This window comes from Microchirus variegatus (assembly GCF_963457635.1).
Source record: "Microchirus variegatus genome assembly, chromosome: 5".
Taxonomy (NCBI): Eukaryota; Metazoa; Chordata; class Actinopteri; order Pleuronectiformes; family Soleidae; genus Microchirus; species Microchirus variegatus.
The window spans coordinates 4,123,363-4,145,157 of NC_139806.1; the positions used below are offsets into that span (position 1 = coordinate 4,123,363).

At 42.6% G+C, this 21,795-nt stretch overlaps 1 protein-coding gene across 1 annotated transcript in view; it reads right to left on the reverse strand.

The window, feature by feature from the left end:
* Positions 1 to 21,795, reverse strand: part of pappa2 (pappalysin 2) — a gene marked incomplete at both ends in the record, with an annotated part of 80,827 nt that overhangs the window by 46,983 nt on the left and 12,049 nt on the right. The window contains 7 exons of the mRNA XM_083888887.1: positions 5,703 to 6,006; positions 7,030 to 7,212; positions 15,560 to 15,693; positions 15,789 to 15,981; positions 16,175 to 16,328; positions 16,637 to 16,776; positions 19,168 to 19,316. Of these exons, the coding sequence (XP_083745013.1) occupies positions 5,703 to 6,006; positions 7,030 to 7,212; positions 15,560 to 15,693; positions 15,789 to 15,981; positions 16,175 to 16,328; positions 16,637 to 16,776; positions 19,168 to 19,316 (1,257 nt within the window). The remainder of the gene's footprint in view (positions 1 to 5,702; positions 6,007 to 7,029; positions 7,213 to 15,559; positions 15,694 to 15,788; positions 15,982 to 16,174; positions 16,329 to 16,636; positions 16,777 to 19,167; positions 19,317 to 21,795) is intronic.

The window sequence follows — 21,795 nt, forward strand, 5'->3', positions numbered from 1 at the left end:
TGAGATAGTAAAAGGTTCCCAGCCCTAATTTTAAGATATTTTGGTCAGTGTCACACACACACACACACACACACACACACACAGCTGGGATCTTTAATGGCCGACAGCCTCAGTTTTCACAGTGTATCCTGCACACGCCCTTCGTTCCAGAACCAGGCTTCAATTTTTCCTTGATTTCACATCCACATCCACCGGATCAACTGCTGAGCTTCTGTTTTAACAGCGCCGTGACTACGGCCACTGTGAGCCACTGCTGTATTGTTCCTAAAAGGTTCTGCGCTGCCAAACACATGCAGTGACGCAATGGCCCCCCGGGATCCGCTGCAACAATAGCGGAACTCGTACGCTCAGCGGCTCCCGTCTGTAACCTTGTCGTATCCAGTGACCTCAAAGCTCCAGAGCAGGAAGTGTGTGTCGTGATACCTTGGCTCCAGTGTCGGGACTATTGATTTGCTTTGGGTCGACTGTGTCTGTAAAAATAGCGCCACTGTGCTCCATGAGTCCATGGATTTCTTTCATTAATTATGGATCAGAGGAGGGAAAAGAAGAGTTTGGAAAAGCCCACCCCACGTTTCCGTCTTTATCCGCACTCTATCGACAGAATGTTGTTTTTAATTATTTGTAAAAAGTAGTGCTGGGCACGTCAACGTATTATTCTGACTCAGTTTGGTCTTTGTGTGCAGAAACAACGTTTATTTGCTGCGTCCTTCATCGGAAAACATGCAGACCTGGCAGAGGAGGGAGCGCCTGTGTGTATACAGCAGCAGCGCTGAGGTGGGTGGAGATGAGAAGTGTTAATCTTGTCAAACTGCCGAACGAACTGCTTTTTTTGTTGTTTGTTTGAGCCGTAAGAATTTGTATTTTCGGTCAAACTCCAACTCCAGCTCGGAGAGATGTCCTGCGCTTTGCTAACACGTGCTAAAAACCTAGCTTACGCGGCATGGTATTCCTGTCAAAGCTCACAGGGAAACGCTAAATATTTCCACACCACCGATGGGTTCAAATTTGGTCTCGGTGACGCCCCAAATAAGCAGTTACCGTGGATTAATTGGCAGCAGCTTCAGGTTAGCTGGAGGAGCTAACGTGTAGTCGTGCTACAACGGCTACTGGCCACGCCTGCAGGACATCACGCGGGACATGGTCAAATCTTCGACTCCACCTTTGTTGTCATGGTCGTGATGTCATTTCGACCAATATTCGATTTACAAACGGAGATCGTGACATCCCGTAGTAGCTACGTCGTAGCATTGCGGGACACGGTGTAGCTCGCTGGCGTCGGACGTCGTGGACTGCAATGCGACTAAAGCTAAACCAAAAATTGGGGCCGTGTGGATAATATATTTTTTGGTGACCTTCTCAACGTTCGACAAATGGAAAACGTGAATAATTGTGTGACGATATCCCGCTATGCTAACACACACACACACACACACATAGAGAGTTCATCAGCATCGTGAGAACGACCCTAACGGACACATGTTTATGTTTAAAAGTTACAAACTACAGATTGCAACCGTGCACGATCTGAATGTGGGGATAACGCCACGCACTCTTTTGTCAGACGGTCAAATGGCTTTAGGGCTTTTTGTAATTCATAACAAAAATGTGTCAATCAGACATAATTGGCCCTCGCTGCGCGGACCGTAATGCGTTCCTTTTGTTTTTCTTATTTTGTTACACACCTATTTCTGCAACACTGCGAGTTCCTTCCAGATGAGACCATCTGAAAATGTGCAGCAGAGAACAGGCTGGGCTCGGGTTTAAAGGTGAACTGGCAACAGAGGTGAGAGTTTGAAATACTTCAGGAGATTCTTCTGTTGATTGTGTTGTGTCGGTTAGAAATATATATTTTTTTTTATGTGGTTATTAGAATAATATATATTTTTTTAAAAATAGAACAAAAATTAAAAACAGGAGCCCGAAAAAGTTCATCAATTATCAATTATTATTATTACAAATTTGAGACACAAAAACTATAGGATAATTATTTAATGTTGGAAGAGTTAATAAATCACGCCATTCACAGCAACATGCAATGAAGTCTTAAAATAGGACACGATATCAAAAGATAACACACAAGGGTCATTATTACATGTCACAAAATAGTATTATTTTGTTGGTTTAATTATTTTATTTAATGGTGTTTCGTTCCTTTTTTTTAAAACTGCAACAACTAACTGATAAATCAATTACCAAGTGAATGACCAGCTTTTTGGACGCTCCGTGAGTGAGTATTTTCTGAAACCAGACAGAAATGTACAGCCAAATTGGTAAAAACCGCACAAATACCAAGTCATTTCTAAAAGATGTTCGGTAAATTGATCAAGACGTCATTGAATACACATGAATCGTGAGTAAAAGGTCGAGGGAAATTCCGCTAATTTCTTTTGGGGACCGAAAAGGCACAGGATCTCTGGCGATCTCTGTATTCCAGGGTTCTTTTAGGGGCGACATTTCCTGGAAATGATGGCGTGTTTGTGGAAAACTTTAAAAACGCAAAAAGTGTGTGTGTGGGGGGGGGGGGCATCGTACAGGAAACGTTATGTTTCCATGGCGGATTAGGCCTCAGTTTGACCACGGTGAAGGACCTAATCCAAGCAGTAAGTGGTGCGCTGACGTCTACCGCCTGTATTCTGAGTTTCATTTCTTCCCTTCAAACCTCTGTTCCTCCCACACCTCTTTTTATGTCAGAGTTACTTATCCATATATTTCCCCCCAATTCCCTTTGTCTCTCCGCTCTCACTACTCTATCTTTTGCATCTTCCTCCTCCTCCTCCTCCTCCTCCTCCTCTTGCAAACTCATTGCGCTCCAACACCCTCTGCCCTCCTCGGTCCCAACATAACTCAATTCCCCTCGGCTCGTACATCTTTTTGCACTTAGACACAGCTTGTGTAACATACGGGAGACGCGTTTCCTGAAAAATAAACAGTTTTTTATAAGCTCCTCAGAAATTCACCGGAGATGATGCCTTGCACCGGAGTCCAGGCACTTTTGACCAGTTAGCTCCGTTAGCAGAGTTAGCAGAGTTAGCTCCTTTAGCATGCCTACAGTCAAACTGGAGCGGTCTGTTCATTAAAGCAAATAGCAGCGCTACAAATAACCATGTATGTGTCTGTTTTTAAATTTTAGCGTCACTTTAGAGACTCATTTTAACAACCGGGATTCACGTAAACATGACGTTGCGCGCGTCTTTTCCGGTCAGTCGTCATGGAAACGCGCCATGCGTAAACATTGAGTGCCCAGCAGTATTTTTTTTTTATGTTTATTTATTATTTTGCTCAGTGAAGAAAATTTGAACCCCCCTCCCCCAGGTAAAAACACTGGCGAAATTGAGTTCCACTGAATTTCTTCAAACTTGGTGGGAAGATGTTATCGACCGAGACGAAGAAAAAAGTCAATCGTAACCAAGGCCCCAACTCAACAGAAAGCTGGCCATTTGGAATCGTAATTTAGCTAGACGCGGTTTTGCGGATCCAAAAGTTGGGTCATCACGCTACCTATCTTGGTACTGTTCTCAGTAGAAATGCAAGTAGAGCTGAAACAATTAATCGATTATTAATCGATCACTAAATTAATCGCCAACCATTTCGATCATCGATTAATCTGTTTGAAGCTTTTTTCATGATTAAAGCAAGAGTTCGGATTGTTTTAGCTTCTTAAATGTGAATATTTGCTCCACATAACAAAGAAATCATTAAAACTAACATTCGAGAACATCGTCATTTCCAGGTTTGAACAACGTTATTTAACATTTTCTTACACTTTATGGACCAATCGATTAATCGAGGAAATAATCGACAGATTATTAGAGTACGAAGATAATCGTTAGTTCCGGCTCTGAGAGCAATGCTGACGCAGGACTTCTGAACTGAACCGTGCCATGATGGAAACATCAAACAACATCAAATGAAAACCAGTTCCTATCCTTCAGGACACTTCACAAACATGAACTGCACAATATTCCGAAAAAGAACAGGCTGTGTTCCTCTTTTAAAGCACCGCTGGAGGTTTTTGCACTCGCGTTCTCATTGTACTCAGCACAATGACAACAAAGCTTTCAGATTCAATGTATCTGCGGTCATGTGACACAACTGCCATATCCAAGGCATCGTCTCACCGGGGCCTTTGTGCCACAGTTGTATAGCGAGGAATGAGAGCGGAGACGGTTCGGGGGGTATTTTTTTAGGGAGCGATGCTATTTGGTTGGACAAAAACCCAAAGCTTTGTGGCTTTTACATTTCCATTCTAGTAATCATTTGGACACCCGGCATCCAGACTCAGGCTCCAGAATGCCAGCAGGCTTTCTCTGAGCGTAATATGCTTGTTCAAACTGATTTGGATCAGTCGCCGCAGCTCGGCTTCCTCGCGCTTGGAAACATTAGCGACGTGGAGTCGAACACAAGCAGCCCGCAAACACACGGACAGATCTGTTAATTAGGCACATTAGGAAACACACACACACACACACATTCAAACACACTGTCAGACATCAGAAAGTCATGGAGGACAAATTCCTAAATCTGTGTGTGTGGATCTTGCCTGTAGAGTATTTCAGGGTGATTTGGGGTAAAAAACTAAAAAGCAAATTCATATTATGGTCACGTCCTGTGTAGCAATCCCTGCTTTATTAGTTCTTTATATGTCTATAATCACATTTTTGGGTTGATTTTTCACTTCTTCTTTAACTCAGTTTGGCCTAATTCCATTTTTCTTTTACAAGATTGTTAAATTTTGTTCTGTTTTCCATTAAAAGTCACACTTTCATTCGTCAAAAGAGTTGCAAAATGAATAGAAAACGTAGTCAAGACATCGACGAGATTAGAAATAATGATTTTCATTCAAATAATAATTTGAAAACTGTTTTCAGCTGTGCTAACATCATCGCACAATGGTTTTCAAGGGTTTTCTAATCATCCAATAGCCTTCTAACGCCAATAGCAAACACAATGTACCATTAGAACACTGGAAATGGGCCTCTATATTGTACATATTCCATTAAAAACCAGACGTTTGCAGCTAGAATAGTTGTTTACCACATTAACAATGTATAGAGTGTATTTCTGATTCATTTAATGTTATAGTCATTGAAAAAATGGAAAGTGGAAAGTGCTTTTCCTTCAAAAATAAGGACATTTCTAAGTGAGCCCAAACTTTTGAACGGTAGTGTCAATTGGAACAAAATTTTACAAAACTGACATATTGAAGAAGACTTGAAATGCACAATTGAGATGTTAACTCCTCAGGAAAGCTTTAACTGACGTGACAAATTTAGTGAGAAGAACAAGAAGAAAGAGCTAATTTTTCCCATTTCTTTTTGCAATCAGTTATATCGCCCCCTGGTGGCCAGCTCCTACTTCTGTCCTTTTCAAACTGGGAACATTATTGTTAATGCAGGGCACGTTGAAGCGGCGGTTAATGGCAGTTAACAGGCGTTAATGGCGTTAACGTTAACGCACAACGCATTTCCATGGCGGCTGACCAGAAAAAGACACGCGTGAAGTCATGTTTACGTGACTCCCGATTTGTTAAAATGAGTCTCTAAAGTGACGCTAAACTTTAAAAACAGAGGCACACACACTCGGTACACAGGTGCGCTGGTTATTTGTAGTTCGACTGTAGGCGCGCTAACGGCGCTAAAGGAGCTAACGGAGCTAACTGCTAAACGGTGCCTTGATAGCAGCAAAAAGTTGCAAACACTTACCTGTCAGTGAACGTCCGATGAGTCTGAGGTGACGGCGACGGGTCGCTGAAAGGCGGCTGCCGCTGAACCCTGTAGAGCAGCGGCTGGCAGCCGGAGCACAGGGGGCAGCCGGGGCCCGACGACAACATGGCCGCGTCAATCTCCAGCTTCTCGTCAAAGGTGCAGAGTTTTATGGCGGCGACGGCGGCGTCATGGGTGTTGAGGCGCAGCGTGAGGGGCATGTCGCAGAAGACGTGCTGGGCGCCGAGGTTGATGAGTTTGCCCGCGTCGGTTATCAGCTCTATGTTGGCGATGGCTGGGTTGTCTGGTGAGACGGAATTAAGAGACGAGATTAGAGCAGGGGCGTCAAACTCATTTTCACTGAGGGCCACATCAGCATAACGGTGACCCTAAAAGGGCCAGATGTAACCGTCATACAGAATAAATGTAACTAAATGTAATGAAAAATAAAGCTAACTACTCCGTAACATATTGCTAAATAACTTTCTGTATTTATTACTTATTCAATTTAACTCGTCGCATCAAGCACTTTGCGGGTAACTCAGTCGCCATGCATTGTGGGAAATGTAGTTTATGGTCACATAAAACGACGTGGCGGGCCACATCTGGCCCCCGGGCCTCGAGTTTGACACATGTGGATTAGATGAATTCCATATGTGATGCCTCAGTTTTGTCAGGTTTGTGCTCAATGTCTTTTATTTTGAAAATCAGTGGGCAACATGACTGAAAACATTATGATTGGATAAAAACATGAATATTAAAATGGCTCACTGCCCTGCACCACCAAGTCCATGAATGAAATCAGCAATTTTAGCCGAACTGGCCATAAAATCCTCCTAATCTGTCACAGAGACTCAGGAATAATGTTCATATAACAAACTGAACTCACCAACAACAACAGTACAGACAAAATATTTGCATTAAAAAAATATATTTTGCAGACTGCAAATCATGTTTATTATTTGAAATCATGTTTTAGCATGTGGAGCCACCTACCGCCGACTACCAATCATTGCAGTCAGTATATTCTCAGCTGCCGAGCAACCACGGGTTGCCAGTTACGTCAGAAAACGAAACCTTAAAAGACCTCGGTATTTTGAATTTGAATGCAGTAACCGTTTTTGGCCACATTCTTACATATGGCACCTTTATGAAAATCCAAGCAAAGGATTTCAAACACAGAAGTCACAAAACTACACCAATTTCCTGGAAACTTCAGTTTTCAGTTACCATACTGAAAACATCACACAGAGCGTATTTTTAACATAACTTTGTTAAAAGCTGTTATTATTATCCGTGGACTGACAACAAGCGAGTGAGGACTTACTTGCAGAGATGTACGTGACCCAGAGCGTGAGTGCATGTGGCACGATGGGATGGAGGAACTTCAGCGTGAGCGTGCAGCCCTCGGTGTCGGGGCAAGGCGACGTCACGTTGGTGTCGTACAGGCTGAGTTCGGGACTCCACGCCTGGAGACTGGGGTCGCAGGGCTGCTCCACGTCGGGGGGCCCTGTGGTTAAGTGGCGTCGAAAACATGCTTGTGTTAAAGTAAGGCAACGCAAGACGAGTTTATTTGTATAGCTCCAATATTGCACAAGGCAATTCATAGTGCTTTACAGGCAGGAAATATAAATTTGAAATGAAAACACAATCAATTAAAAAATCAATTATAGAAATATAAAACCATTTAAAACCTGTCCCTGATGACCTGAGGGGTCTGGAGACATATTATACCCTATTTCTACAAGTGAACCTAGTTCCCTGGTGTCCTAATGAACATGTCTGTGTCATGCTTTGCTCAAAAATACCTTAAGGATAAACCGCCACCACAGCAGTTCAATCGCCTTAAATTGAAAGGCAGAAAAAAAGTGTGGGATAATTTCACGTTTTAACAAGAAGCCAACAAGGTGCAGTGTAAACTGTAACTGGCGTAAACCACAACAGCACGTCCTCAAAGCGTCCAGTTGCTAACGCTTCCGGCACATGCTAACGTAAACATTGATGTTCGCTGATTTAATGTAGCTTACTAGGGCTGCAGCTTTTGAATATTGAATATTAAATATTCTATTGGATATTAAATATTCAATAGCTATTATATAATATTATTGAATATTAAATATTCAATAGCTGCAGCCCTAGTAAGCAAAACGCAAAATTACGAAATTTTTGTAGTTTTGCGTATTTGATTGGTTGAATACTTGATTACAAAAATGGGGTCGTACCTATGTTCCCCGGGTCCTATGTTCCCCGTTTTTCCCAAAAAAGGTCCACTTTGTATGTGACAGGGGAACATAGGACCCTTTTTTTGAAAAAGGGTTAGGGTTAGGATTAGGGTTAGAGAAAGGGTCCTATGTTCCCCGGGTCACATACAAAGCGGGGAACATAGATACGGTCCCACAAAAATATTCGATAGCTGCAGCCCTAGACCCGATGCAACCCTGACACACAGATGCTGTTGCGTCGGGTATCCGTGCTCTAATCTGAATCTGATGCTGAAAATCTACGGGGATCACATTTGAAACTCATTTCTCTCTGGTTAATGACTTTATGTTTCCAAAGAGAACACGTGGCAAGTGATTAACGCGGCAGATATCCACGATTTACAATTTAATTGTCGTTGGATTTAGCTTCTATGAACGCACACAGGCCTGAAGCACTGTCTGCCATTTGCACCTTGTGAGTGTGTTTGTACTCGTTTTTTTTTCCGTACGTGGGAATGAGCGCAAGGTAAACAGAGACGAGGCCAAGCCGGTTAAAGTGAGCAGAGAGAGGTGAAGCTGTGTGAGACAGTGCTTCATCAATCATGACTCCAGGAGGTGTCAGAGGTGTCAGAACGTTTCATTAAACTACGGACAAATCTGTAGGTGCACACCGTCACCGTCACCGTCAGAGTCGCCGCGTGGCTTTGAAAGAGTTACTTTTGAGTATGGTACGGAGACAAAATGTTCCGCCAACATGAAGAGAGACAAACAGACTGGTCGTTTCATTTGAGCGATTTCTTCTTCTTCTTCGTCGTCTTTTTTTTTTTTAAATTGTTATCCGTGGCGTTCTCTCAGGTTTGAACTCGGCTCAGCTTGGACACATGGTCGCATTTCTTTTACACCTGCAAAACATTCGTCAATATTTGAATATGATTAAGACGGAGGTTAAGCAGGATCGCTAACCCACGTTAGCTCCTCTACGCTCTTAGAAATAAGGGTTCCAAAAGTGTAGTTAGGGTTAGGGTCTACAAGGGCTGAGGTTCTACCTGGAACCATTTGCTTCTGAAAAACCCTTTCCAGAAGAAAGGGATTTTCAAGGGTTCTTGGTAACACTAATGGTTCCAGGAAGAACCATTTCGATCCAGAGAACCCTTTAAAACCCCTTTACTGAATAAAGGGTTTTAAAAGGGTTCTTGGTAACACTAAGGGTTCCAGGTGGAACCATCATAAAAGGTTCTACCTGCAGCCAAAAGGTGTTTTTTTTCAAGGGTTCTTGGTAACACTAATGGTTCCAGGAAGAACCATTTCAATCCAGAGAACCCTTTAAAACCCCTTTACTGAATAAAGGGTTTTAAAAGGGTTCTTGGTAACACTAAGGGTTCCACGTGGAATCTTCATAAAAGGTTCTACCTGGAGCCAAAAGGTTTTTTTTTCAAGGGTTCTTGGTAACACTAATGGTTCCAGTAAGAACCATTTCAATGCAGAGAACCCTTTAAAATCCCTTTCCTGAATAAAGGGTTTTAAAAGGGTTCTTGGTAACACTAAGGGTTCCAGGTGGAATCTTCATAAAAGGTTCTACCTGGAACCAAAAAGGGTTCTCCTGTGAGGACAAGCCGAAGAACCTTATACGGTTCTACTTAGCACTTTTATTCCATCTAAGAGTGTTCCTAGACTGAGGCGGACCACAAAAACATGAGTGACTCATCTTTTTTCACAATTTGCCTACTCATGAGGCCTCCAGAGTCCTAAATATATGTATTAAAATGATTAAAAAGTTGATTTTGCATCATATGTCCTCTTTAAAACTGCTCTTTGACTCATTAAATCTTTTTTTTAAGCAAATAATTCACAACATTTTCTCACACATGCATGGGCCGCCAGTTGCTGACCACCCTCTGAAGGACGTATAAATAAAGAGATACGAGATTTGTGCACATTTTGAATTGCACTTGGCCGGTTAGTTGTTATTTCCACGCTTGAACGGTGAATTATTTATCGAGTTGAGTTCTGGAGGAGGCAGAACATGACAAATATTTGCAAAACAGAGAGGAACAAAAATCGCCTAAATTTCAGCCAAAAAAACAAGCAGTGATGGACTCTCCATCACCCAAATTTACTCCACAGACTAATTTTATTCCTACATCTTCACGATTAGTATTTATTTATGACACAGATTATATTTAAACTGTTTTCAGACAGGAACTTGGTGCTTCAGTCCAGAGAATTTGGTCGTCCACATGACAAACGCAGTGGGGGAGTGTTTGTGTGAAGAGGATCCAGGTGAGTGAGGGAGGGGGGGGGAGCGGCGCCTGGCTTCAGTGGAGCAGGAGGCATTATGGGACAGTAAGATCAGAGGTGGGATTTGGCACGGCGAAAAGTACAAGCTGTAAAACAGGGCTGGTAAATCATGTTCATAAATCAGCTGGCACCGGATCAGCCTTTTTTTTTTTTTTTTTGCCACGTCTAACGCGGCGCTCGTGAAATCTGGTCCGGCACCCAAAACCTCATCAATTTACCTCTCACATGAGCAAAATGTGCCTGTTAATTTTTATCCCTGTGAATTTAGGACGCGTCAGGCCGTTAAGATAGAAATGAAACGTGCACACTTTCTATTTAAAGCTGTTTATCACAACCTCGAGTAATCCGCCGATATCCATTCCGACACAGTCATGTTTGCACGATGAAGCGCTTAACGAAACATTTGTGCGTCCAAACCAAAGACATCAGGCTCCATCTGTTAGCTAAAAGTCCTGTTCATTATTTGCCGATTTCCGATCCACTGGTTTTGACCAGTGTCAGGTGGCTCATCCCTAGATTGACGAAAGCTAGGGCCCGATATTTTTTTATTGTAATTAATACAAATTGCGCATTTGTTTTTGTTCTCAGAAACTCAAACTACTTTTTTTTTCATCGACCCAATGTCACAGATGACATTTTTAGTCCTTTTTAGTTCATCTTTAATGCGAATACTGCATATAATTCCATTAAATACAGATTGGCGAGACAAACCAACAGCTTGTTACTGAAGTTAAAGGTGAAGTAAGTAGTTTATAGTGCCATCTAGAGGAGAGGCTGAAATTTAAAATTTTCAGCCTCGTCTTTCTCCGTGTCAGCAGATGAGGTTCGTGAGGCGAGGGAGAGGGCGAGCTACCGCGGCCGTAGCAGACAAAGCGGAGAGAGAGGAGGCGGGACTTCTGCTACAAGTAAAGAGACGCTTGATTTGTTCTCTCGCGTTTGTCCTTACAGGCTCCCGTAGAGACATGGCGTCTCGCTGCTAACAGTGGCTTTGCAACCGCGGCCCGCGACCATGTTATTTTAAATGACTTTTTGAAACACTACGAAAATGAAACAGAAACTATTATACAGCGACAAGACAATGCAGGAGCACATAATATGTATAAAAAGGTGGATTTTGTGTCATATAAACCCATAAATACTACACATTGTCCCTTTAAGCCATTTTTTTTAGTAGCGCTAGGCACGCTAACGCACATTAACGCGTAACGTGTGACGTCATGTTTACGTGCTGCGGCACCTTCGTCCAGGCACCGTTTACCAGTTAGCTCCATAAGCTGTGGTTTTACAGCTATGCAGCTCCAACGATGACTCGCGTACGGACCGACCGGGTATCGATGTCAGTCCGTGCGACTGCGCCGCAACGAGTAAAGCCGGGCAGGTTAACGGCATGGGGGCGTTTTCATGACGACTGACCAGGAAAAAGACGGGTCATGTTTGCGTGCCGCGGCGTCTGCGTCCAGGCGCTGTTTACCAGTTAGCTCCGTTAGCTGCGTTAGCTCATTTAGCACCGTTAGCACGCTTACAGTCGAACCGGCACGGTCTGTTTATTGAAGGAAAAGAGCAGCGCTTCAAATAACCAGCATACCTGTGTACTGCGTATGTGTGCCTCTGTTTTTAAAGTTTAGCGTTACTTTAGAGACTGATTTTAAAGGTGCATTATGTAATAAATCTAAAGCAACTGGCCGTAAAATCCTCCTTATATGTCACAGGGACTCAGGAATAATGTTCATATAACAAACTGAACTCACCAACAACAACAGTACAGACAAAATATTTGCATTTAAAAAATATATTTTGCAGACTGCAAATCATGTTTATGTTTTGAAATCTTGTTTTGGCGTCATGTGGCGCCACCTACCGCCATCTTCCAATCGTTGCAGAAAGTAGAGTCTCAGCTGCCGAGCAACCACGGGTTGCTAGTTGCTTCAGAAAAAAACGAAACCTAAAAGACCTCGGTATTTTGAATTTGAATGTAGTAACTGTTTTTGGCCACATTCTTACATATGGCGCCTTTAACAATCAGTTAGGCGCGTCTTTTCCCGGTCAGTCGTCATGGAAACGTGGCATGCGTTAACGCACCCAGCACTACTTATTATTACTCATTAAACATATTTTAGCAGATGGAGGGGAAAAAAAAACAGATTCGGGTGAATATCGTCCGCCCATATCGCTCTGAACGTCGTTCAAACCGCACAGCGAGCGATGGAACACAATGCGCTGGACGTTGACGCGTTCTCGTTTAAAAATTATAACCCGTATTAAAGTGTCTTGTAGCACATAAACCAGTTTAATTCTCCTCGATGGGAGCAAACGCTCCTGAAACACTCTGGTATTTTCCCTCAGCGAAACTGGAAACTGACTCAGAACGGTCCGCGTTGCCACAAGCAACGTTTTGAGTAAATGCAAACAGAGGTTTTTTTTCGCCAACCGTCTCAGCCACCGCTGCTTTGTTTTTTGTTGTCGAACAAACTATATGTTTGTGCGTTGCCAGTTGCGATATCCACGTTGAATTTCGTCCAATTTCCTTTCTCCCGTTCCCTCTTTGCTGCAGGGGGGAAAAGCAAAAAGTGACCCCCGAGCATCCTTGTCTTAAAAAGTGGGAAAGAGTGAAACAGGGGAAGCCAGCAGACTGGCTGTCTCCTCAGCTATGTGCATTCCACTGTTTAGAGTAACACTGTAATTGACTCTTTATCATCATTATGATCCCACAGAGAACGCAAGCGAGCTGTAATCCCCCTGTTTCTCCTCACCGCTTGTTTTCAAAGCATAAATTCCAGCAGAGGATTTCCACATATTTGGGTCGAGTTTCCATTGATGAAAAGAGAAAGTGTTGCCGTGTTTGTAGAATTCATAATTTCTCCTGTATGTTGTTTTGATGCAGTGTGAAGTTTCACAGTACAGTACGACAGGAAAGCCTCTTTTCTTTTTTTGTGCTGTTTATGACAGAGGTCCAGTGTTTGAAAAAGCACCCAAACATTACCCAGAGTCCACACTTTGCCTAATAATCCCGTTTTCTCGCCTCGGCTAAAACAAGGCAGAGACGGAACGAGGTCTGGAGCTGAGGGCAATTATCATTTAATGATTTTCTGCCTTCTTCCTCTTCCAGGAGCTATTAGACTCGCACGCACCTGAAATTTACAGAAAAAAGATATGTGTGTGTGTGTGTGTGTGTGTGTGTGTGTGTGTGTGTGTGTGTGTGTGTGTGTGTGTGTGTGTGTGTGTGTGTGTGTGTGTGTGTGTGTGTGTGCATGTGTGTTTTCTTGTAGTTGCGGCATACCGAGGACCAGTGAGGGTTTTTAACCAACAAAGTGAGGTCATTTCTACGGAGTGAAGACATTTTGGTCGACATTTTTTTCAAATTTTTGTCAAACATTTTTTTCAAACATTTTTTTCAAACATTTTTGTCAAACATTTTTTTCAAATTTTTGTCAAACATTTTTTTCAAATTTTTTGTCAAACATTTTTTTTCAAATCTTTTGTCAACCATTTTTTTCAAAAAATTTTGTCAAACGTTTTTTTCAAATTTTGGACCAAATTTTATTTTTTATTTTTTTGTCAATCATTTTTTTCAAATTTTGGACCAAAAATTTTGGGTAATTTTTATTTTTTTTTCAAATTTTGTACGACAGTATCGTACGACGTTTTTGTCAAATTTTGGGTACATTTTTTCTTTTCAAATTTTGGACGACAGTATAGTATGCCGTTTTTGTCAAATTTTGGACCAATAATAATAATAAAAGTTTTCCAGCCCTCTTTGCTCTTGGGCTCCACCTGCAGACATGTTATGGTACTGCAACCAGTAGTTCTTTGTAGATGACATTCATGAAGTAGATATTTGTAATTGTGTTGATTTATAAAGTGGAAATGCTGGTCCTCACTTTGTCAGCACTTTTACCTGGTCCTCAGTATGCAGCAAGTACAAGAATGTGTGTGTGCGTGTGTGGAGGCTGAAACAACAGACGGAGAAAGTGAAACTCAAGGACACGAACACAAAACCTGAAACCACAACCGGATGTTTCAGGAGGAGAAATCAACTGTGGGCTGATGAAAGAGCAGAGAGGTGGAGGAGGAGGAGGAGGAGGAGGAGGAGGAAGGGAAGACGATTTAAAAACAACAGTTTAGCCCGCAAACCACCATCGATTTATTTATCCGAACGAACTCCAAGAGCGAAAATCTACTTGGAAGTGTTAATAATTTAGCTGTGGCTTAACAGCTATGCAGCTCCAATGATGACTCGCTTAGCTGCAGACCGACCGGGTATCAATGTCAGTCCGTGCGACTGCGTCGCAACGAGTAAAGCCGGGCACGTTAGCGGCAAGACGCGTTTCCATGACGACTGACCGGAGTCCAGGCACCGTTTAGCGAGTTACCTCCGCTAGCGGCGTGAACTCCTTTAGCGCTGTTAGCGCACCGACAGTCGAACTGAAGCGGTCTGTTTACGAAACCAAAAGAGCAGCGCTACAAATAATAACCGGTACTGCGTATGTGTGCCTCTATTTTTAAAAATATGCGTTACTTTAGAGACTCATTTTAACAATCTGGAGTCACGTAAACGTGACGTCACACGCGTCTTTTTCCGGTCAGTCGTCATGGAAAGGCGCCATGCGTTAGCGCGGGTTAACGTTGATGCCGTTAACGCCTTTAACGTGTTAACGTGCCCAGCACTAATTATAATGTTCCCAGTTTGAAAAGGACGGAAGTAGGAGCTGGCCACCAGGGGGCGATATATATTCTTGCAAGAAGAAATGGGAAAATTTGCTCTTTCTTCTTCTTCTTCTTCTCACTTAAATTGTCACATCAACTAAAACTTTCCTGAGCAGTTAACATCTCAATTGTTCATTTCAGGTCTTCGTCAATATGTCATTTTTGTACATTTTAAGTTCCAGTTTACACTACCGTTCAAAAGTTTGGTCCTTATTTTTGAAGGAAAAGCACGTTTTTCAATGAATATAACATTTAATGAATCAGAAATACACTCCATACATTGTTAATGTGGTAAACGACTATTCTAGGTGTATAGAGGCCCATTTCCAGTGTTCTAATGGTACATTGTGTTTGCTAATGGCGTTAGAAGACTATTGGATGATTAGAAAACCCTTGAAAACCCTTGTGCAGCTGAAAACAGTTTTGCTGGCTCTTTGACGAAAGCAAAGTGAATAAAAAAAAACATTATTTCTAATCTTGTCAACGTCTCGACTACATTTTCTATTCATTTTGCAACTCTTTTGACGAACAAAAGTGTGACTTTTAATGGAAAACACACAAACAAATTGTATAGGTGACCCCAAACTTTTGAACGGTAGTGTACACACCAACACCTTCACACACACACACACACACACACAATTAGTGACTGACCGACTGCCTCCTCGGGCGTCCAGTATCCTGACGTGTCACAGATGCGAGGAGAAGACGCCGCGTAAGCGTACTGGTGGAAAACGCCGTCTTTCTCGCAGTCGCCACAGTTAACGGCAGACTTTTGGGTGGAGGAGCTGTAAGCAAAAAAAAAAAAGAGTTGATGATGGTGGGAATGTCTTATCTATCTCCTGACGACTGCAGCTTTAAGAAACCAGGTGATCGCATGTACCTTTGATACAGAGGTCCCCTTATAGGATGCAGCCAGTAGATGGAGACAGAATCTGGACTCCGTTCAGTTATTATCGGGGCCAGAGGGATGGGGCTCGGCTGACGGTCCATCAGCCACTTCTGGTAAACCAAGTCCAGATAACAGTGCATCCTCGCCACTTGGTTGGGTGTGAAATGGTTTGTGCAGTTGTCATCTGTTGGTGGTGCGATGACAGAGAAAGACGTTACCAGCCGATCGTCATATTCAAATTCAAATATTTCTAACTCCAGACTCCTGGTAAATGTCATCGCTTCTACAGGCAGAAGTGCATAAACATGGATAATCCAAGACTCGACAAAGCTATCTATCTATGTCGCATTGTATTTGAGTAATTACTCTCACTGTACCCGTATAGCTCATGTAATTGCTGTACGGCGTGCCCTGATAGGTGGTGACTCCACAGGTGTCGTTGACAGCTCCAGGATCGCGGCAGACCTTGGATTTGGGTGTCGGGGCCGTGTCGGCACACAGATCGCCCGTCTCCATGGACGGGGTGGTTTCCTGAAAGAACATGAGACAGAGTTACGAGCAAAGAAATATAGGCCAGGTCATTTTTTTTGTGCAGCCATTGTTTCTACAGCAAAGCCTTGATGGAAAAACTAGCCAGACTGACCGTGCACTTTGTATTTTCAAGCAAAAGCTAACAATGCAAAATAAGCCCGATTGAAACACCTGAATTCAACATTCAACACTTGACAGTCTCGATGAGTTAGGGATTAGCCTAACCCTAACCCTAACCCTAACCCTAGAGATTTTGCCGTGGTAAACTTTCTGGCTGTATTGCGCGCAGCAAATTTGAATTGTCCTACCTGACACGGGTCGTCACAGGAGTCCCGCTCGCTCACGCCTTTGAAGACGTGATACAGGCCAAAGATGTGTCCCATCTCATGGATCATGGTGTTGGTGTGTCCTACGGTACCAAAGTAGGACGGGTTGAGCACCATCCCACCTGGCAACAGCAACAAACACACATTAGTTTACATCAGTAAACAATCTAGACTTATTTGTTATATATAGCAACAAATCATAACATATATTATCTCAAGGCACATGAGAAAAAAATAACTATTTTAAAAGAAGAAGAACTCTCTGACAGAATTAGACTCAAAGATGTGTGGCCATCTGCCTAGACAGGTTGGGGTGTAAGGAAATTTTTTGGAAAATTTGGTTACATTTTATTGTAAACATGGCTACTGAGAACGATGCTCATTTAGCTGTATCTTTTCTACAGATTGACCCTTGAGCTTTTACTGTTTTCTCTCCAATGAGCCAGTGTCGTGTTCCTGTTTGGATTTCAACCACTTCCTGGTCTCTGATTGGCTGAGCACTGGCTGGAGTCTTGCAGACTCCAGAATTAAAACCTCGAAAGATAAAAATAAGATATAGATAAAACGGTCACCAAAATGTGGTATTGTTTTGGAAGTCCAGATTCCAGCTACAACAGTTTCAGTGTTTCAGGGTTACTCTCCGCCACTGCGTGAACTACAGCGACTGGGATTTCCAAAACAGAAACAGACCACCAAATAAAAAAAAAAGACTGAGCAGTGTGATGTTAAATTTAATAAGGAACAAAGTAAAACTTGAGTGCTTTAAACCGAGACAGAAAAATGGATCCAGGTTTCTCTACATACGGGTGGATATGGAAAATACTGCGTAGGGATTTTCCCTGTAAAAACAATGAAAAATCAAGTCGAGAAGCCACAAGGAAATCCCGATTGTGAGGACTTTTCTCCATTTTGAGGTCTATAAAGTTCTGTAGTATCTATTTATTTATGTTTTGAAAAAGCACAACTTTAAATTGGAAAAACCTGGCAGTAGACCGTGTCTTTGTCGGGTTCTTTTAAGGTACTCCTAACCTGACTAACTGACTCTCACTTCACACTGTGTGGGTGAACAGAAGAGGGCAAATCCATAGAAAATGCCTCCAACAAGGGAAGGAAGAACACATGGGAAAAATCCAGGCGCACTAATGATTTGAAGTCTATGTTTAAGTCAGATTGTGCAGTAATGTGCTCTAATAAGCTCCTCTGCATCGTCTCTCTGAGGCTTGGGCTAAAGAGGTCGTGTTTTCAGTGGTTCTGTCCTGTCCTGTGCACGAGTTGTCTACAAATATAAGGACAGATATTCAGTTAAAAATTATTCGATTAAATCAATCCTTGTCAATTAGTCTCAGTATCGATGCAAATTCCAGCGATGCCCATTAGGGGCTGTTAGGGGCTGACGAAAATGAAATTGTGAAAAAGTCAAATGCAGGGATGTTGAGCAACCAATGGAACAAAATCTCTGCAATGTTCTTGAAAACACCTGGAGAAGACTTAAGTGTGAGTCTCCTGTGATCAATCACCATGTTCTCTCTCATTCTGAGTGATGCATCTGTCCGTCCGTCCGTCCAAATATTCTTCCCAGCATCTGAAGGTCATGAGGAGCTAAATGTGCTGCTCATCACCACTTTGGTGCTCATCTGTTCGTAAAAAAATTGCTTTTGCAGAAGGTTTTAGGAAATATGAGGAACACAAAAGAACAAAAGGACACCTTTTGTTTGCTGCATGGTCATGTGACTCAAAACTAGAGGCTTGTCCACACGTAAACTAGCTACGCATTGTTTTTTTATTATTATCATATTGGCATTTCGTCCATGCACAAACAGCGTTTTGGGAGAAAAACGCTGCCAACTAGCTTATTTTCTGTCTCAGTTTCTGTGATAAACGTGTATCGCGTCGTCTTCTCCGTTTTCCCTGTCGCGTTACAGCACCACTCACAGGCCTGGCATATGTACTGCACCGCGTCGAGTCGTTTCAGGGGGGGTTTTCGTGTGGATGAAACAACGCTTTCAAACGATTGTTTGCGTTTTTACCCGTTTCTGAGTGGATGTGGCCTAAATGCTTCCTCTGGAGGTTCAGGTACTGTCTGCTGCTTTTAAGTCCAGTCACTGTTTTGTTTTGCACTGACACAAGAAGGGGGGAAAAAGAACTGCAAAGCCTGTATAAATAAAGAACAGCTGGCAAGCGCGGGCATGGGTTGTAACAGTAGTGCAGAGCCCACACGGCTATTTGTTTGTTTGGTTGTTGTTGGGCCTCTCCAGTGAACGGGAGCCTAATGACTGGAAATGGAACGAGTGCCGGGAAAATCTCTCTGAGCTTGATTTCCTCTCCCCCCTTTTCTCATCTGGGTACGACCGAAGTGGACGGCAGAGGATGGCGAGCAAAGGAGTGTGAAGTAAGAAACGTGAAGTAAAATCACTCTGACACGTGCGTGTAATTCGGCCGAGCGTAAATCTTTTTACACGTGTTAGAAGAGAACATTCGGACACATGTTTGGAATAACAGTTTGACGATCTCACCTTGGCGGGTCAGCGCCTCCTTTGCCCACGGCCACGTCGCAGCGCCTGCCAGCTCCTCGCGCACCGAGTTGCTAGCAAAGAAAACATTAAGCGTGTCTGAGCCGCTCAGGTTGAGCTCCTCCTTTAGCTCTTTCACGCTCATATAGGCCCTGCAGAAGAAAGAAAAGGACAAGGATAGGCAATTTGAGAGTCATTCCTGAAATCACCAATTTCAGCTGTGCTTGGGAAATTTTGCTATCGAGGTTTTGGAGAAGAGTGAAGAAACGACTGGAGTCTGTGACGAGTTAAGACGGAATTATATATAAATATATATAAAATCGTTTTTATTTTATATACACAAACTTTCAAGGACCCTGGGAACCCTGTGTTCAGTTTGTTTTGTTCGTTCAAATAGCTATGAATGTGATTTGCGTGATTGATCAGTGTCGGCTGTGGAGCGAAATTAAGCCGCGTTTTCACCTTTTTACCTCAGTTACTTCAAGTTTATTTGGACGATTTGTTTTATGTCCGTTTCTTAAAATAGACATAAAAGTTTATGATTTTGATCAAACTCGGCTCAAATGTATTACGGCTTAACTATGCGTCCATGTCGAGAGGCTTAAAGTGCTTGTTTTTTTTTTATGAGAAATATCATTTATACAATTGCTCATTAAATATTTCATTGGCTCGGCCAAGTCTGTTCAAGTCCTTCCAACAGCTTCGAGCACTAATCCCCATCCACACACATACACTTTACTGTCAATGCCCCTTTAATTGAGGCACTTCGCTTCTAAACAGGTCCAAAGTCTTTCCTCATCAGCCAAGAGCTTTTTGTGTGTGAACGTCCTCCAGAGAAAATGTGTAGTACAGTAAATAAACGTGTGTTTTCTCAGGCTCGCAGCCCGACTTAATAAGGTTTAAGATGCTTCAGGGAAACCTTGCTCTCTCTTGAGTTCACCCGAGGCTGCGCGGAGTATCCATCACCCTCGGCTGGGCAATTACACTGAAGGGCTGACTCTGAAATGTCTGAGATGCCTCGGTGGAAGTCGTCAACTAACCTGTTATGAGTTAACTTGTGGTCAAAGTCAAACACTGCGTGAACAAACGGCGGCGCCAGCACCGAAAAAATAAAATCAACTGTTGATGTTGCGTCCATTTTAAATATTATTGTTGACAACTCGGATACTTTTAACCCTCAAGTGCCACAGGCCAAAAATATCACACCAGCAGCGGACAAATATTTGGATGTATTAAGAGTCTTATTTGTTTACATGAGGCAAATACAAAAACCTCCATAATCCAAACTGTCCATGAATACAGTGGGAGATGGTCTGTGTTGTGTAAGTGCGTCTGCTCTGAGCAGGAGCAATTTGGGGTCAACAAATGAGATTGGTGGTTTGTTGTGAATGCAATTTGCCGATTACTCATAGCAACAAAACTTGTTGAACAAAGGAAGACCCTTAAACTGTAGTTAAATGTGACTTATATTATGTCAAATTGGTGAATACCAAATTGGTGGATACCACACTGGTGGCTACCAAATTGGTGAATACAAAATTGGTAGATACTATTGGTGTATACCAAATTGGTGGTTTCTAAATTGGTGGATACCAAATTGGTGGATACAATTGGTGGATACCAAATTGGTGGATACAATCGGTGGATACCAAATTGGTGGATACAATCGGTGGATACCAAATTGGTAACTACCAAATTTGTGTATGCAATTGGTGGATAACACATTTGTGTATGCAATTGGTGGATACCAAATTGGTGAATACCAATTTGATGTATACAATTGGTGGATACCAAATTGGTTAATACCAAATTGGTGGATACCAAGTTGGTTAATACCAAATTGGTGTATACCAAATTGGTGGTTAGCAAATTGGTGTATACCAACGAGTATCCACAGGGTGTTTAAAATGGGACAGTCAATACACACTAATCCAAGAAAAATCAAAGATAAGAACAAATGTTAAAAAAAAATGACTGTCTCTCTGATGGATCAATCTGTGGAATACTTGTTATGAACAGGTTAAAATATGCAGTCGTCTTGCCGTACACTATTAAACTCTTATATTTAATGGGAATAAGTTCAAAGTTGGAGTGACACAAGCTAATGTTGATTTTGTACATGGGGGTAGGTGTAAATAATCTTTAGCCCACACCTTTTTTGGCCTTAACCACAAACTCGAGTATGTGATAGCGTGCCATCCCCAGTAAACATCAACACCAACACATCAACGCAAAGCAGTTGTGAGAAACGACTCCATCTGACTCCAGATGTCGAGCTGCAATCACCATTCAGAACAAAGCCGCGAGCTCCACCAATAAAACTGCATCTACAATAACAATATCACGCATGAGTTTCACACGCGTGTGAAGCATCAAACGAGGCTGGAGCAGGATTCCTTCTTTCTGGGGAGTTGCCTGGAGCGCTTTCCACAGAGGTGTAGCGTCCAGGATTTGCTAATCAAAAAATGTGCGCGGATTCTGGACCTGTGTCTTAGCATAAGTAGACACGGCGTCCCACACCGCTCCATCCCTTCCTCTCTCCGCCCTTTGCCTCCCTGCTCTTATTTCTTTATTGCGCAGCCAGAATCCGTAAGCGTACCTGCCCATCACTGTAGAACTGGCTCTCGACAA